This window comes from Carya illinoinensis, chromosome 2 (assembly GCF_018687715.1).
Source record: "Carya illinoinensis cultivar Pawnee chromosome 2, C.illinoinensisPawnee_v1, whole genome shotgun sequence".
Taxonomy (NCBI): domain Eukaryota; kingdom Viridiplantae; phylum Streptophyta; class Magnoliopsida; order Fagales; family Juglandaceae; genus Carya; species Carya illinoinensis.
Window position 1 is genome coordinate 19,902,168 of NC_056753.1, and position 19,127 is coordinate 19,921,294.

The 19,127-nt window shown below is 36.7% G+C and overlaps 1 protein-coding gene across 1 annotated transcript; it reads right to left on the reverse strand.

The window, feature by feature from the left end:
- Positions 1-1,934: 1,934 nt before the first annotated feature.
- On the reverse strand, positions 1,935-17,210 carry LOC122300271 (TBC1 domain family member 13-like). Its single transcript, XM_043110788.1, has 9 exons — positions 16,696-17,210; positions 16,478-16,570; positions 16,031-16,135; positions 13,736-13,888; positions 12,809-12,907; positions 12,589-12,717; positions 8,026-8,205; positions 2,985-3,101; positions 1,935-2,362 (listed from the first exon to the last, which is right to left on the reverse strand). The coding sequence occupies exons 1-9, from the start codon at positions 17,014-17,016 to the stop codon at positions 2,198-2,200; spliced, it is 1,362 nt and encodes a 453-aa protein (XP_042966722.1). The 5' UTR covers positions 17,017-17,210; the 3' UTR covers positions 1,935-2,197.
- Positions 17,211-19,127: the final 1,917 nt, after the last annotated feature.

Consider the following 19,127-nt stretch of genomic DNA (forward strand, 5'->3'; position numbering starts at 1 on the left):
ATGATGCTACATCTCTTGTCTCTTATAGAGAGATGCTTCACGAAAGATGTTGTGAAGCAATAGAGAGATACTTTGTCATAATTTTCTCTATAAAAGAATTATTCAGCTCATCTTCTTTCGCATCTCATCTTCTTCACTTTTCTAAATTTAGTTTGTATTTTTACTCTGCAATCTCTTTCTGCATTCTCACTCTGCAATGGCTCAGCAATCTTCTCATAACTAATATATGAGGTATTATGCACCTCATTCACCAGTTGTTTCTGCTTCTACCGTAGGTGCTATAATGCAATACAATAATGATCTGACTAATAAGTTAGATGATGAAATTATCTACGAGCTTGTGAGTCTCGATACTCGATACTCATCAACCATTGTCGCATTTTCTCAGCGACTACAATCCAAGATTGGTGGGGTTGACAAACTCAACGAGAATATTTCTATCCTTCAACGGCTTCTTCTGGAGTCCAACATGAAGATAGAAGCACTAAAGCAAGAGAACAGAAATTTAAAATCCTTACTTAAATCTTCTTTTCGATTGTCTACTCCTTTAGATAGGAGGGGCATGCAAATTTTTGAAGAGCAAGAGCGTTTAAAAAATGAGGCGAAGAGCCTCAAATTTCTATAATTTTGTTTCAAGATAATAAAATAATACTTTACAAATATTCATATTTGTGTTTCTATCTTCTGTTAGATCTTCTATGTGTTCCATTTTATTTCTCCTTTAATAATGCACACTTTATTACAAAACCGTAATATGAATCTAAAATACTAATTGTATTTAAGATATGATATTTTAGATCTAATAATTTCATTCATTTCCCTCATGAATGTTCTCTAAATTCCAATTGAAACTTCTCATTTTACAAATTTTTTAGTTATAGTTCACTTGTAAAATCTTTGCTTGTTATTTGGAAAAATTCCAGTGGATCAAGATATCAACAATCATGACAGTGTTGCTGCTCTCCTTCTAAACAGTTTGATTCACATGAATAACCTCAGTTGCTTCAGTATACTAAATGAAATGTACTTCTTTCTTCAATTCTTTATTTTAAGTTGTTTCATAAGTTTGAATTTGACGATGTATGAAAACTTGCTGCTAAGTTTTGTGGTCTCATTCACTCCCAAGTATTAACAACTATGCCCAACCTTGTTATTAGTGCATCTTATTTGGCTCATGCTTGAGACTGTTTGATTATTTGATTATGCTCTTGTTAGGAAAAAATTATAATTTCAATAAAATTATAATTTCAATTCCTCCAAATTTGTATAAGTTTTAATTTATTTGTCTTTGACTTAATACTTTAGTAATAGAAAGCAATTATTACTATCATTACTATCTTTTCATGCATTTTATTTATTCAAGCATTAGTCTTTATTTTAGTGAATTTTGATAATTATCTGGTAATATTGTATCTCATGAAAAATAACTGTTGTATCTAATGAACATATTTTTCATTAGATACAATATTTTTTTACTTCCTACTAGAGTGCCAACTAGTGTATATATAGATATATATAGAAGAATGTTATTCATCATCCTACACTACACACTTTATATATTAAAATATTATTTTTTATTTTTTTATTTCATTTTATTCTTATTAAACTAATTGAATTATTTTATTTGTCATCCACACTACATATTTATTATAAAAAAAATGAAAAAAAAATTAAAATAAATATAATGTGTGAAGTGTGAGGATGACAAGAAAAATTTTTCATATATATATATATATATATATAGTTGAATGTCACTTCTGAAACAGGATGTCCCGCCATGGTAACAGGTACCCGTATGCGGGCCGGGGTGCACGTGGAGGCTCAAAGACAATAACAATGTCACAAGCACCCTCAGAAAACATCAGTAAGGTTTGCTGGTGTGGTATGGAAAATTAAGGAAAAAACTGATAATAATATTCTGAATAAAATGATAATGAGGAGAACATAGCCAAGGGTAAATATTACATAGCATTTGTTCATAGTCGACAACCAACTCATTGATCCATAACAAAAAGAGGGGGATGGAAAAGAAAATACATACATGTTACATGAAAGGTAACAATGAATTTCTAGCAAAAAAAAAAAAAAAAAGTAACTAAAAGAAATAATGGATGCCGTCACTGCCTCAGTTTTTACTTTTGATCTACAAGTATTAAATTTGGAACAACAAAAAATATAAAGGGATTGCTTAAGAGAATTAGCCTAAGGATTGTACACGCAACTTGTTGGCAACATAGAGCAAATGACTGATGTTTGTTGGAGGATAGTGCTGGAGCAGTTTGAGATTAGACGTGAAATCACCTGCTAGAAGGCGCCGCCGAACGAGGATCAGCATAGCACAGCATATCCGGAGAAGTGTTTCCTGCAAAAATGAGCGAGCAATTGTCATTTTTCTGCCTCTTTTGCACAGATTTAGAGATCTTTAAAAGTACTTCCTGAAGATAGTTTCATAACCAGGATTCAGGGAATGTATTATTTAACAGGCTGGACTGCATATACAATAACTGAAAAGAACTCCCACTACCAACAATTCTAAAGCATTTTCAGAGAGAGAGAGAGAGAGAGAGATCTATGAGACTACACAGTTATCCTAAATGATCAAACTTTCTTGATGTACTTTTTAGTGTAGCTGCCTTCAGCATTATAAAGTGGCAAATAAAGTTAGCGAAGATATTAAAACTAATCACATCATGAAGTTTGATTGCAAAAATTATCTGTGATGTGAGTAAATAATATTCTATGCGGCACCGTATCCTACATCCGTCGTGTTCTTGAAGATCAAGAGCTTGGCTTAATTAAGGCCTGGTTTGGATAGTGAAACCATCTAAACTCATCTCATCTAATCATTACAATTTTTCCAAACTTCCAAACAACTCTCGTTGTGGCCGTTGTGGCTTAGGGAAGCCTTTCATATTCTACAACCAAGGAATATCAAAGTCAATCGTATCTATAATAGAAGAATACCACAAAGATTGTAATCCTACCTGAGGACCTTCAGGATCACTTAGAAGTGTGTCCCAAATGTGAAGACTGTCCGCAAAATTGAATTCCTGAGTCAAGAGAAGAGTAATCCACCTAAAGGCATAAAATTGGGGGTTGACCTGTCATTTAATTACAAAACAGTAAGGCATAGGAAATTGTCTAACAACCTAAAGCTAACAATTATTTCACAACCCTTTCACAAATTATGAAATTCGGACAGAACAGAACACAGTTCAGAACAGCACTTGGCCTCGCTGGAAGGGAAAAAAAGGACAAAATAAGTGGTTAATCACTACAAGAAAAGAAGCGCCCACATCAGAAGAATTACACCAAACTCGCAAGAGCACAGATCCTATTCTACACAATGCAACTAGGAGAGTGACATTTTCAGTTTTCAACAAGACAAATTAATATCTAATTATCAAAAAGAAAAAAAAAATTAAGACAACTTAACGTACCAGCTTCCAAATCATTGTTTGTACATGGGCTACACCTTTTGAATTTTCTTAAATAAAATTCTCTCCTCCTTATTTTTTTAAAAAATACCTATAAATAGAAAATTAAAAGCAGTGCAAAAGAGATAAATAGAAGCAATTTAAAAAAAAAAAAAAGACATGTGCAAATATCCCACCATGAATATGGGAGAACAAGCCCGTATTTAAAATAAAATAAACAAACCTGATTTATAAATGCTAATACATTGGCATCGTAATTTTATTTTTTTTTTGGATGGTGGTTGGGGGGGTGGGTTAAAGCAACTTAATCAATCACTTGATGTCCTGCAATAAAAAAACCTAAAGCATTAAATGAACATGCATTTTGACATATGGGTTTATGTGTGAGGACTGCGCCAAATCAAGGGAATGGATCTCCTCCCATAGGTAAAATATTGGCAATAAGCAGGCAGCCAGGCAAAAAAATGTGCAGCCAGACAAGAAGTAAGGCGAGCAACACATTGTAGAGAATGTGTTGACCGTACAAAGGTGCGCAAAGGGCGACGAAGGAAGGTTTGTCCAACACCAGGCGAGCAAAAGATGTGTTGACCGTAAGAAGGTGAGCAAAGGGCTAGGACAAGCGTGATGCAAAGCTGGGAGCTCTCCGAGATAACCCGGAGGTGCTCAATAGGCAGCAGGTGTTGTTCCCAAGGCCCATGCTCCATCAAAGACGTCATATCTGGAGTACACTGGCGAAAGTCAAAATACGAACATGCAAGCCATATCATTAAACCTCAGAGATATGGCACAAGGCCACGTGGATGACCCTCGCTTGGGGAAGAACTATGGGATTGGACCGAAGGGAAGTTGCAAGGACGTGCACGCTTTGCCCTATCAATCACTATGTCTCTACGATTCTTCAAGTCCAGAGGACAAATGGACAGCTAAGATCGAAAGTTTCTCATTCAAGCAAGAGTTAGAAGAACGTTAGGACTATAACTGACAATCCCTTCGTATGAAAGGTATTTGACAAAAGTCATCATCTCACTTTTGATATCGTAAAGTGTCTCTCTTCGAAGTCTTAAAGGAAACAAGGAACTCAAGTTTCACGACTAAAGGATAGGTATCAGTGCAACCTTAGTATTAGGGCTTATTTGGGAGGTGAGATGATCTCATCTCAGAACTTCTGATAATTTCCTTCCCAAACATCACTCAAACATAAACTTTTTTCAATTTTAAATTTTTTAACTTTTTCGTCTAATCATTACCTAAAACATTAGAGTTTTCCCAAACTTCCAAACAAAACACAAAAACAATATTATACTCTAACTTTATAATATTTTTATTCAATTTTTTCTCTCATTTCTCAAAATTCAAAAAAACATCTTAACTCGAACCATTTCACTACTATTCACAAACTAGTTCACTGCTATTTATAGAATTCTTATCTCATCTCACTTTCCAAACAAACCCTTGGAAATACCATTCAAGTAGGTTCACTCCTACGACTATTTTGGGAATGCAAGGTAAGGCCCGAATTGGTACCAAAAACCAAATAACCTCATCTCATCTTATCTCATCTAATCATTACAACTTTTTCAAATTTCCATACAAAATATAATAAATAATTCAACTTTTTTCAAATCCCAATACAAAACCAATATTAAAAAAATTATATTATAAAAATATTTTATTCATTACTATTCAAAACATCACATCTCATCTCATCTGACGTAACCAAACGAACCTAAATGTTTGTGGGTATATTCAGGATTTGCATATTATGTATCACATCCCTTTGAGTCAATGGAACATCAACTTCAGTAGGGCGGCACAAGACTGGGAGATGAGCAGTATTGAAGCCTTTTATAGCCTTTTGTATTCTACTGAACCGGGTAACTCACAGGATAGTTTATGGTGGATACCTACAGTTAAAGGTACTTTTTCGGTGCGCTCTTTCTATAAGTCTCTTACCCAAGAGACCTATTCAGTTTCCATGGCGAAAGATATGGAGACATAAGGCGCCACTCAAAGTAGCATTCTTTGTGTGGACAGCAGCATTGAGTAAGATTCTTACAACTGATAATTTGAGGAAGCGCAGGGTGATCATCGCAGATTGGTGTTGCATGTGTAGAATGGGAGGTCAATCGGTGAACCATCTCTTAATAAACTGTGAGGTAGCGAGAAGGTTATGGAATGAGGTTCTTGGCAAAGTGGACTTGGCTTGGGTTATGCCAGAGACGGTGGTAGGGGTATTGGCCAGTTGGAAAAATCTGAGAGGAAATCAACAAATAAAAGCGGGTGTGGAAGATGATCCTATATGCATAGTGTGGTGTTTATGGCGAGAGCACAATGACAAGACGTTCGAGGACAGAGAGATCGATGGAGGAATTGAAAGCTTTTTTCTTTAGATTTGTACTTGGACCATAGCGGTCGATTTCAATGGTTTGGAGTTACATGATTTCCTTATATCCATTGATCATACCTAGTTGTGGCTACTAAACATTGTATCAGGCTTCTGCCCACTTTTGATAATATAATTTATTTACTTATCAGAAAAAAAAAATGTATCACATCCCTTTGTTGCATGAAGCTGCATCTTTTTCCCATTACATTTATTGGTTATCTTTACGATGTGATTTGAGATGATGTGATTCTTGAATGTTCTAAACTCATGGGATTGGGTTCAAAATTACCCATACCATTTCAGCAACACGTTGCCACGAGTTTCATACGGGTAGAGGAATTTCCCATGATGACCGGGGTTGGACGTTTCCACATTGGCTTCACTTGATATCAGGGGTAGAGAGAGTCCCTGTGTTGATCAAGTGGGGTGCCCTTTGTTATGTTTGGGTGGAGGTGTTCCACGTGTGGATCAGGTAGAGAGATTCCCATGTCATATGGGTGGAATGATTCCCCTTTGGTTTTTGGTGAATGAGTTCACGTATTGGCTAGGTAGCAAGATTCCCTGTGCCAAATGGGTGGTCATTACCTGTTGATAATATTATGATGAGAATTTGTGAACATAAATGTTTTGCTTAAGAGGATGATTGCTCACCATACTTATGTATACATGTGATTGCTCAGAGGGTGATTCCTCACCATGCTTGGGAATATGTGTTTTTCCCAGATCTTCATCATATGCAAAATGTGTCCTCGGCTTTGTTTAAATGAACTGGTACATGCATATTCATCGCCATTGTCTTTTATTATTAGTATTGTCATGAATTTTAACTTACTAGGTTTTATAAAAATCTCACTCTAGTGGTCCCACCTTCAGTTTTGTTCATCGAAGCTGGAGACCTTGATGCAGATATAGCCCACAAGAATTATCTTCAAAATAAAAACTAGCCCAGCCTGAGGAGTAGCAACGAGGGCATATCTTGGTGTTTATCTTGTAATTTAAGATATTTATTATAATTAGGAGATGAAACACCTATGGTTCACATCATGTGATATAAGTGACGAACTTATGATGGTCTGAAACCATAGTTGGGACACTAATAGTGACTTATGGATATTACTATTATTGAAGGATTTATTCATACATCTCCGGTACTGATAGATTAGTCTCCGACTAATCCCCCCTCACTAATTCTGCTGAGTTTCCTTTTATGTTTCCTTGGAAGGGTATATGGATAGTTCCAGTGCCACCTAAAGTTGCTTTTTTTTGCATGGACTGCAGCTTTAGATAAGATTTTGACGGTTGAAAATTTAAGGAAAATAGGGATGATTGTGTTGGAGTGATGCTACCTATGAAAGAAGAATGGTGAAATGACCGATCATATTTTTCTGCATTGCAAAGCGGTGAGGGAGCTTTGGGATGGCATCATAAATAGGGCTGGGTTGAATTGGGTTATGCCCAAGAGCGTGGTGGATCTTTTAGCATGTTGGAAGAGGCATCATTAAAGCTCACAGCTGGCTGCAATGCGGAGGATGATTCCTTTGTGTTTACTGTGGTGTCTTTGGATGGAAAGAAATGAGATATGCTTCAACAAGAAGGAGAGAACAGTGGGGGAAATCTGGAACTTTTTTGTATTTTCTTTGGTTCAATGGTTTTCTGCTATTGTACTAAAGGGAGGGAATGTTCATGACTTTTTTATTTCTTTTCAGCTTGCTAGTGTAATTAGGTGTCTCTTTTGTATGCTACCTGTGTACATGGGCTTTGCCTAGTTGCATTCATTTATTCAATAAAGTTTATTACTTATCAAAAATAAAATAAAATTCTGCTGTGATCCACTGTGACTCATTTGTGCATAGCTTACGGGCGCACATCTTGCTCAAAGAATCTAGGGATCTAGCTGACATGCGAGCATCCTGGGCACCACAGTTCCTCACCAAGGAATATTACCGAGGGCCAAGGATGCCACATTATGTCTAGACTACCTGCCTATTTTCAATTAGAAGTCCATTACAGTACAGTGGTCAGATCCCATATGTGATCAAGAGATATGCTTAAGCTAGAAGGTAGCCAAGGTTATTCTGAACCCTGGGTCTAATGCATAAATATAAATTGAGAACCACCCAATTCTTTAAGAGATAACAATACATAGAAAGATACCAGCAATTGGGAAAGAAACAAAATTTACAAGTTAGAATCAGGTCTTACTTTGGTTGTGACCTCAAGATGACGCCACAACTCCTCATCATGTTCCTTGAGAAGCTGTGAGAACTTCGTAATTGTGGAACGGATTCCCACAACACTATTATCAAGTTGCTGACAGAAGTTGTCACGGAATCCGCTTAATAACTCAACAAAACAAAAGAATGTGTCTGCTTCAGCAGAGGCCTGCGCAACTTACAAATTAAGAAATGATAAGCAAAATTAAACCAAAGGGCAAATTAAACCAAAGTGATAGCTACAAATGATATAACAGTATGGTAACAGCAGCAACAAGCATTTCAGACCAACATTAAAACAGAAACAAATTTAATTCCTATTTTTATACATACACAAGAGATGTAATTGTATTCTATCGCAAGCGGATGCAACCCAAGTATGTAAGACGTAGACAATAGGAAACCCCTAGCATAGAAGGATGAAGAAAAAGAACACAATTCCATGAATTCTAGAATGTGAGAAACGAAAAAACATTATTCACTGTCATCCACACAAATAGAATTCCACATAATGCATCTTTTTATAGTACATAACGCCTCTTAATTCTAACATCATTCTCTCACAATCTCAAAGGTCTGAGCACTACGTTCCTGCCAAATACAAACATCAAGCACAAAGGGATCATCCTCCAAACCTCTACATTGCCATGGCTACTATGGGGGCTTTGCCAAACAGCTACAAATGTACCCCTTGTCGCAGTATGACCTACTCAATCCCAACAGTAGGGAATCTTTTTTTTTTTTATCGGTAAATAAAATTTTATTAATCATAAGAATAGGCAAAGCCCAAGTACATGGATCATATACAAGAGCAACGCCTAGGAGTGATGTTCTAGTGATATAAGAACTTCATGAATGGTCATGCCATTAAAATCATTTACAATCGACCAACAGTAGGAAATATTGATGCCCAAAGCCACCTCAAAGTGAAGTAAAGATGATCAATGTTTTCTCTGCCCTGCTTGCACTTACAACACCAATCCACTACTACGGCATTTCTCCTCCTCAAATTATCCGCCAATAAGATCTCTCATAATATAGCCAACCAAACAAAGAATACTACCCTTGACAGCACCTTCACCTCCCCACAAACTACCATATTCAACTTCTACCACCAGTCTCAACAAACTCTTTTTACAGCACAGTGCCATAACCATTTACACAACAGATATTTGATGAACAGTAACGAGTAAAGGTTACCCCCAAACCACCTATAGTTATCAAGCACAAATCCTAGTCCACTTAATGAGGTGATACTTGAATTCGCTGCCAACCCTACCTCAAGAAAACCATTTAAGTTTCTCAAACAATGGGAAACACTGGCCATCTTGGTTATGAAATATTTTGAGAATTTTTTTGAGATTGAGTTATGAGTAAGGAGAGAGAGTTTCGAATAATTTTTTTGAAAAACTGTTTTGTACTGAATTTTGAGAAAGTGAATAGATAGAGTTGAAAGGTTTTTTGAATATAATTTTTTAAGAGCACTTTCGTTTTGGAGTTTGTAAAAGTTGTATTGATTCTTCTTTTAGATACTAATATTTGTTTCATTAGCACCGAGTGTCGAAGAACAGAACAACGTCCCGACTAATCCCAAGGGTGCACAGGCCCTCAGCAAAGAGCAAAAGTTGGGCAATGATTGGATGAAAAGTTGAAATAGAAAAGGTTGAAAGAGAGAAGTTGAGATTTGAAGATATTTGGTATGACTTTTGAAAAATGTTTGGTTAATAAAGCATGGCCATTGATACTGATTTTGAAGGCACCGTCTCTAGCAAGGGAGCTAGAAACATTGGATAAACTTCACAAGAGATTTATTTGAGGGGAGGGAACTAATCCCATACACAGCCAATGGTCCCAATGCTTACAAAGGAAATAAAAGCAAAAGCGTGATTCCATATTCTTATCCCAAACTAAGGTCTCCATCAAATTTATCTATTGATTAACTTTAAAAGGTTAATCAGAAAGCCTAAACAATCTCCAGGGTTTTTCTCGATTGAAGTATACACTACCATGGGTAGGACACATGATTTCACCGTATACATTTTTTTTTTATAGTTAACCACATACATTTTTTTAATAAGTAATAATCGTTTCATTATATAAAACGCTATAGGCACATGCCGAGTACAACAAGGAGTGTGCAAGAAATTTATTTAGCTAGAAATAAAAAAGGGTACAAGATAATCATGTAAGTAATCCCATTGAAGTCTATTGAGGCAGTCCAATGACCGAGCGTTGAAGGAAAAAAGTACTGAGTGCCTCTATCCTCTGTTGACAATCCTCAAAATTACTATCATTCCTTTCCCTCCAAATACACCATATGATACATGAAGGAACCATTTTCCACACTGCTGAGATTTGTGGACTACTGCCTAAACCACTCCATGAGTTAAAAAGGTCCACTATGCTTCTAGCCTTCTAGGCATGACCCAAGCCAAACCAGCCACCTAGCAATGTAGTAAGAGATGAACCACAAACTCCCCACTCCTTTTGCACGTGCAACACTAGTCAAGTACACCAAAGAATCTTTTCAAAATTTTCATAGTAAGAATCTTCCCGATAGAGGCAGTCCAAGCAAAAAGCACAGCTCTCAAAGGTCCACGTAAAGAAATTGTTCGTATGAAAGATAAGGACAAAATAAAGATAACAGAAGTTGAACTTCCCTTTCTTGTATGGGGCCCAAAGCAAATTGCCCTTAGAAGGCCTCAACCTCCCAATCATGAGCTGCTCTAGATGAGATCCACTGAGGGAATTCACTAGTTGTCTCCAGCAGGTCTGCAACTGAAGCATCCTTAACCCGGAACGAACTATACATCTCCAAACAAGCTCTTTTGAGAGCCTTACTACCACACCAGTGATCATGCTATAATCTGATCCTAGCACCATCACCCACTTCAAATCTAATATGCATTGAGAACTTCCCCCTCTTTTCTTACGTTCTTCCATAATCCCACCTAACAAGGTCCCAAGACCACATAAGAACACCATCCACCCCATGAGCTTTCACACTTGACCTCTATAATCATTATCCATAAGACCTCTCTTCTTCTGATAGTGCCAAAGCCACCTCCCTAAGAGTGCACATTGAAGGTAATCAAGCTCCAAAGTCCAAGCCTTCCCTCAAGTATTGAAGAGTATAATTTGGCCCAGCTTACCTAGTGGAATTTGAAGTCTTCTCCTAATCACCCCCCTAAGAAAGTCCCTCTGCAAATTTGCAAGGAGTGCTAGCAACACTTACTGAAAGCAAAGACAAGGACATGAAATACATGGGCAGATTAGAAAGAGTACTTTTGATCAAAGTAATCCTACCACATTTGGACAGATACATCCTTTTCCGACTAGCCAATCTTCATTCAATCTTCTCAATAAACCTATCCCAAATTGCCTTAGCCCTGAATATTTCATAGGTAAAGGTCACACCTTCCACCCCAAAATTCCTGCCAAACTATTTTCCCAATTATCCATCCTCAAGGTGAGTCAGTTGCAAAACACATGCAAATTTATGATAATATGGCCCAAGGGGATGTTACTTTTATTCGAGTCAGCCAATGATTGGGAGATGTAATAGAGGCAGAGTTTATTAGATGGAGCAGAGGCAGTAAGGATCCAATATGTTAAATCCCATCCAAAAGACAAGTCTTCAAGATTAAATCCTTGTTTAATCTGCACATCCCTCCAATTGGGTCACCATTTCCTTGAAAATGCATTTGAAGAAATAAAGAGTGCTCCGAGGTAGGTTTTTTTTTGTTTTGTTTGAGTGGTCACCAAAGGAATGATCTTAACAACAGATAATTTGAGAACACATATTATAATAACAAACGAGTGTTCTATGTACAGGCAGAATGGGTAAAGCATTGATCACCTTTTACTGCACTATGAGCTGGCTAGAGAATGAGGGCAAAGATGTTCAACATTTTAGGGATTGAGTGGGTCATTCCCCAGAGTGATCGAGCTGTTGGCAAGCTGACAGAGCCCATGTGGAAGCCTTAAAGAAGGCTTTTGCGTGCAATTTGGCAAGGACGTAATGCCCTAACGTTCGCATATCAGTAGAGGGCAGCACGAAAGTTAAAAGTCTTTGTATTCAGTACCCTCTACGTTAAAGAAACTCTAACTTTGTAAGACTCCAAAGACTTCTGCTCTTTTTTCTTTTCAAGCTAGTTTGGTGTATCCTTTAGAGTATCTTTGTTTCCAGATTTTTTTTTTTTTTTCCAGCTTTATATTAAAGAGAAAGTCGGCCTTTTCAAGTTTATAAAGAGACTGCTGAAGGTTGTCAAAAGGTCCTGATTACCCAGATATAACCAGGAAGTAAATCAACCAAATCAACAAAAAGGAAAGCACAACCAATGGCATACTGAGACTGCTGAAGGTTGTTAAAAAGCCTTGATTACCCAGATATATCCAGGAAGTAAATCAACCAGATCAACAAAAAGGAAGCACACCCAATGGCATTTTGTAGAAAAAACGTACATTTGTGTTACAAATGACATACTGTAGAAAGACAAAATATAGGCATGAACCCCAGAAAAGGAGCAAAACTAAATTGACATGCACTTACCGCATATTCCTCTTCAGGGTCATTTCTGAACACATAGAATAGAGGAGCCAAAATTTCATTCATCCCCTGAACATATCTTATACCCGGATTTAACTTTGCAAACACAATTAAAATGTTCTTTAAAGCCTCCTGAAAATATGAAGCACAAAAATTCAGCAACGCAGCTTATACTCAAACACTAGGGTGTCGATCATATTAAAAATGAAAACAATGGGAAAACCTGATTCGATTTTGCAAATTGTGAGTCCCCTGAGAAAAAGTGCATGTCTGGATGGGTGCGCTTCACATCTCGGTCAATCTGTTCTATGATCTCTGAGTCCTACATAACCCACATTTAGAGTTACATGTTTCACAAGAATGCTGTAAAGGCACCTACCAGTACTAAATTACACTTAGATTTACTAATGTTCAACAGCCCAATGAGCTGGGACTCACACTTAACCAGCTGACCGTACACTGCTAAATATACAAGGAACGTTGCCAGACAAACTACGATCTTGATTGAGTAGATATTACCCACATAAAAAAGCAGGTAAACATAACATAATGGAAAATCCAGACATATTTAGAACAAGAAGACTGTTGAAGCTAATTTGATACGAAAGGTTCAATCTAGAATATAAAATATATTAACAGTATTTGCAGTGGAAATCACACACAACTAGTTGGGTCTTGAACCCAAAACCCTTCATCTTTATTATTACATGGGAAGAAGATGCCCCTTTTCTATTTTTTTTTTTTTTTTTTTTTTTATAGGTAATAACAATTTCATTTAAAAATGTAAAAGGCGCATTCCAAGTACAAGAAGATGCATACAACAAAGTCACCTAGTTAAATTAGGAAAAGATACAAAATAATCATGGAGAGTAAGCCCATTAAAGTCTAGGAAGCTGTCCAAAGGAACACCAGTGTTGGTGAAAGCGCAAGGATTACCTAATGATGTCTAGAGCCTAAAAGCAAAGCACAAGCACATGCCTGATTGAAGGAAAGCGCACATTTTCAAAGGTGATATATGATATCAAAAAATCCTAACATACAATTAACAAAAGGTTTAAAAAGCAGATGGTAATACATTTAGCCTAATAAATTTCAATTTATTAGAGTGTAATGTAACATGAAAATCAAATAATCAACTAATTGCATGTACCTGAAAGAATTGATTCCATATGCTAGACTTCCCAAGGCTCAAAGGATGTTCCCCATGGGTTATTTCTGATCTTGAGAGCAAGCACCTGCTTTCACTTTTTGAGTCATCTTTGTCACAGCTTCTGGATTTATCCAACCTCCACGTAATTTCTGACTGACTAGCCACAGAAACATTCAGAAAACCCAAACCTCTAGAGAATATTAAAGTCAATGGAAGCAACAAAAAAAACACCACATCAAGTTTTTATTATTTTTCTTATTTTCATTAACACCAAATTTTCATAATGTGTAAAGGTATTGACCATGAGACTTTTTTTTTTGAAGATCAAGTATTGACCATGAAATATAATATGACAAACATTGAAAGAAACAGAAAAGAGTAGTAGAAGATTATTTTTTTATCAGAAGAAAAGTTTAGTAGAAGATTATACAGGCATCACTTGACATTCAGGTTTTAGAAGTTGAGGCATGAAAAGGACAAGTGTTTATTTTTTGATAGGTTCAAGGAAAGGGCAGTTGTCAAGATGCACAAGGAAGGAAGTCTAATTGAAGAAAATTCTCATCCCTTCCCCTGCTACTTCTAAGAACTGACCACATAATTAAAAACCAAAGATGAGGCCCATTATTTTTAAACTTCTAGCTCATACCATGTAAATGAAGAGGAATAATATGAACATTTTTAATCCAGTATATTATATCTTTTCAATAAGCAAGAACAAGCATAAGAATCAAGAGGCCATTTTAATTTTTATTCCAGTTATTTTTTTCTGACGGTGAGCAAAAACAAGCATCTGATCAGAAGATCCTCTTCACAAAGGCATGAATTAATTGTCTAAAATTTCTATCACAAATAGTCTAAAATGTAAAAATATTCTTCTAATCTTGAGGAATGACAATTTTTATATCTCAACAAACAGAAAAATTAGTTGGTGAAAATACAAAGAGTTAAGTAGAATAGCTAAGAGGTGAGGAAGCCAAAGGGACAAATAAGGAAGAGCAAATACTCAATAGCTACAATAACATGAATAGTCATTTTTATTGGAAAATTAATAATAAATTATAGAATAATTCACCACTATAAGATGGAAAGTCCTTTCTTCTCTCTATTGAATAAGTAGAGAGAAGAGAAAAGAGTTGAGCATGTGAAGAGTAAAGCGCACATGAGCACACACACACACTTGATAGGTAAAAGAAATTTTATCTAAGTTAGCCAATTCTTAATACCATTATCCAAGCAATTTTATGACGCTTCTGAGTCTTAGGGCCCACTATCTCCTCCAAATCTCAGGCTTAATACTGAGTCCAGTTCCATGCCTTCTATGTTTCTGACATATTCTTCAATCAAGACAGAAGGCGCCATATCAGGCCAGCCCAAACAGGGCAACCCAATTTTTTGACAATTGAATGGGTAGGTTGGCTTCTCAATTCTAGTCTCCCTTTCACTGCCACAGAGACTGCCGTCAAATCCATCAGGTATGCTCTCTCTCCCATGTCAGCTCTCTATCCCTCCCTCTAGCTAAATCTGTGTTTCTGTTGATCTCAAATCTATTTGGTGTCTCACTGGGAGAGAGAAGGGAGAGAGAGAGAGAGAGAGAGAGAGAGAGAGAGAGAGAGAGAGAGAGAGAGAGAGAGAGAGTTTGGTTCTCAGTTCTAGTCTCCCTATCACTACCATAGCACCTGCCAACGAAGCCACTACCCCCACCCCCTTCAGCAAGATGTGTTTCTATTGATCTCAAATCTATTTGGCATCTCACTCTCTAGATCCCAGCTCCATGCCTTTTTTATTTCACAAAGCAAGAGTTATCCCAGCTCCATTTGTTGCACAATTATGGGCATGGGTCTTGCATCAGATTGCACAAGAAAGCCATCGGTAATTTATTTGCATCCATGGCGAGTATGGTAGGGTTTTTTTTTTTTTTTTTGTTTATTTTGCAATTTTTATTTTTGGAAGTCAAGTAAATCAGGCCAAACCAAGCAAATCAGCCAACAGCCTATTAAAACTGCCCCTTTTGGTGGCATACAATCAGTGCAGCACCTCTGAGAATCAAGTCGATGCAGTAATGCTTTGACCACCTCACCGAATGGAGGGGTTCGGTTTATAAGCCTAAGACAAACTATAAAAAAGTTAAAAACAAACAAAAAACCAGAGCACCTATCAGTATGGAAAAGAAGGGCCAGCTACATTTTCTTTAATTTCCCTTATTACCGTTTTAGCTACTCCTTGTTATTTCAACAAAACAATACTAAATGAAATCAGGAATAGCGGCATCAAATTCAAAATCTGAATACAACTTACAGGATTCATCAAAAGCTCCTCTTTAAATTGCTTGTACTGTGACCTCCTCTTGGCTAATTCGGATGACCAAACTGCACGATCCGGCGGTAGATAGCCCAGTAAGAGCTGTGACAACCAAGAAGCCTTAAAGTCAAAACCTCAATTCCATTCAACATGGTTACATTCACACAGAACTTTTTTGTCGTCTTTCCATCTATTAAACCAAACTCAATATACCAGTCAAATTTTTCGCTAAACGTTGTGTGCAAACTCTGAGCCCTATGGTTTTCTTTTTTTTTTTTTTTACACGAAATAACTATATCTGCCACGCCACTCAACCGACCAAATTCCAGCAATTAAGGTCACATAGTGATATTTCGTTTTTCTCACGCTTTCTTAGCACCGGAAAAAAAATGAAATAGAAAGAAAGAAAATAACATTCAAGGAAATTTTTAACAAAATACCAACCTTCCATACTATGGAACGAATCCCAGGGCCGTCCGGTATACCCTGTGACGCAATTCTCCGCAAGTCCCGGATGTTTATCACTTTCTTCGATATCTACAATTGCATAAATACAATCAATCCACATCGATTCACATATACATAAACATAACATTTTACCGAAAGAGAGGGAAGAGGGGGGGGGGGGGGGGGGGGGGGGGGGGGGGGGGGGGGGGGGGAACCTCGGCGAGGAGCTGGGACTGGCGAGAAATGTCCTCGGCGGAAGGTCCAGCTTCTTCGAAGATGCCATTGTAACTGAGATCGCTGCTATGGCTGTCGTTGATGAGCGAGTCCTTGTTCTCCGCCAGCTTTGCAGGCTCTACACGGGTTGATGAGGGAGGGGGTTGGGGGACCGGAGGCGGTTCCACAGAAGGTTCGGGGGAAGAAGAGGAAATGGTGGTGGGTCTGGTGGAGTATCGAGAGACACGGTCGTCGTCTTCCTGAGAGGAAGTGGAGTACCAGAGCGAGCTGTTGAGCCATTCGGGCACACCCTTCTTCACCATTATCTGGAGATTTCGAATACTATTTAACTACAGAAGTTTCAGAAATTCTGGAAGCAAAGGAAATCTGCTTGCGGATTCTTCTAGGGTTTTGTCATGTCCCGGAGCTTTCTTTCTTCTTCTTCTTTCCTCTAGACTTCGTCGAATAGGCCAGTGAGAGAGAGAGAGCCACGTGACTGTGCGATTGCGTTTGGGGCCGAGCCGATTATGACAGGAACGGAGGAAATCAGAAAATGCTAATACCAGAAACACCCTCTAATTTGAACACTAATTAGATATTTTTAGAATTTAAGATGGAGATGAAATAAAAATTTTATGAATAATGATAAGATAGTTTGTGATTAATAATAAAATAATTTGAATTGAGTATTTTTTAAATTTTAAAAAATGAGAGATAAAAAGTTAAATTAAAATATTTGTTGAACTCAAGATTTCAAGTTTCATGTGATTATAAATCTACACATGGATTTTGATGATAACAAATGAATTCAAAGAATAAAGAAGTCTCAAGCTCAAGTTGTCTACACAATGGAGTCAAGCACATCAAGGAAACAAGCATGAGCAAGAAGGGAACAAGTTCACATTAAAATTATAGAGTAATGTTGTAAATCTCTTCAAAATTCGAAATTAGGATTAATGCTCAAAATTAATATTTTATCATAAAGCATTAAAATACATTTTCCACATGTGCATGAATATTTTTGAAAATTAAATTTGAAAATTTTGAAAGATGATTGATTGTCATCTTTTGCATGTGCATGCCTTGATTAAAGGGTTGAACTTTGAAAATATTAAAGATGATTGATTGTCATCTTTCACATGTGCATGTTTTATTTGAATATTTTCAAAAGTGATTGATGCTTTTTTAGACTTATACAAAAAGTAAAAGATTAGGTTTGAATTTTTTGAAAATGAAAGTGTGCTCATTTTGTCATATGCCAAAAGTAAAAGATTAGGTTTGATTTTTTTGAAAAAGTGAATGATGTTGTCTTTGACAATTGAGAAAGAAGAACCTTTTATTTGAATTCTTTGAAAAAGTGAATGATGTTGTCTTTGACAATTGAAAAAGAAGAACCTTTTATTTGAATTTTTTGAAAAAGTGAATGATGTTGTCTTTGACATGTGAATCTTTTTAAATTTGAATATGAAGTCTCATATGCCTATAAATAGATCATTTGAGAGCTTCACATACACAACACCAAGAGCATACAACATTCATTCAAAGCTTTCATTCTCTCTTCTCTAAACATTGAGCCTTAATCCTTGTTCATTTTGAGAGATATAGCTTGCGCTGTATTGTTCTTATTTCACTCGTTGAGGAGTGTTTTCTGATAACCTACCCACTATCAGCTTTTGTATCAGAAAAAGGGTGTGTATAACCCTTGTGTGTGTAGAAAGTATTCTACACAGGGAATAGTTGAATCACCACGTGTAAGGTGATTGCAAGTGTAGAGGGTGTTCTACACGGATCCTTTGTAGCGGTGTTGTTCAAAGGTGTAATAGGTTTCTATCTCCACCTGAAGGAGGTTGAATAGTGAATTTGGGAATCCTCAAGGGGTAACTTGAGGCGAGGACGTAGGCAGTGGGGCCGAACCTCGTTAACATACTGAGTTTGCTTCTCTCTTACCCTTACTCTTTATATTTATTGTTATTTCATATTTTGTTTATATTTTATATTATATATTTGATTTATAATTGTTATTTTTTTTAATACAACTCAATTCACCCCCCCTCTTGTGTTAGTCATCTGGGCAACAATTGGTATCAGAGCTAAGAGCTCTATTATAAGATTAACTATCTTTTGAGTTAAGATCTTATGGCTAACATTGCAGCTTCATTTGGTGAAGGTCAATCTAGTAGTCGGCCTCCACTCTTTTGTGGAGATAATTACTCATTCTGGAAAGTTAGAATGAGAATATTTCTTCAAGCTCAAGGTAGAGAAATATGGAAATGTATTGTAAATGGACCTTATATTCCAACAAAAGTGGTTGGTGGAGTAAAAGTCAAAAAGGAAGAAGAAGAGTTTGATCGTGAAGACGATAGACTTTATACTTTAAATTTAACTGCTATGAATTTATTATATAATGCTCTTAATGGAAATGAGTTTAATAGAA

Excerpts from the sequence above, each read along its gene's own strand:
- LOC122300271 (XM_043110788.1), bottom strand. The coding sequence starts at position 17,016 with ATGGTGAAGAAGGGTGTGCCCGAATGGCTCAACAGCTCGCTCTGGTAC. Across the intron at positions 16,571-16,695 it reads AGTCCCAGCTCCTCGCCGAG|ATATCGAAGAAAGTGATAAA; the intron begins GTTCCCCCCCCC and ends ATGCAATTGTAG. Across the intron at positions 12,718-12,808 it reads AATTTGCAAAATCGAATCAG|GAGGCTTTAAAGAACATTTT; the intron begins GTTTTCCCATTG and ends TCATATTTTCAG.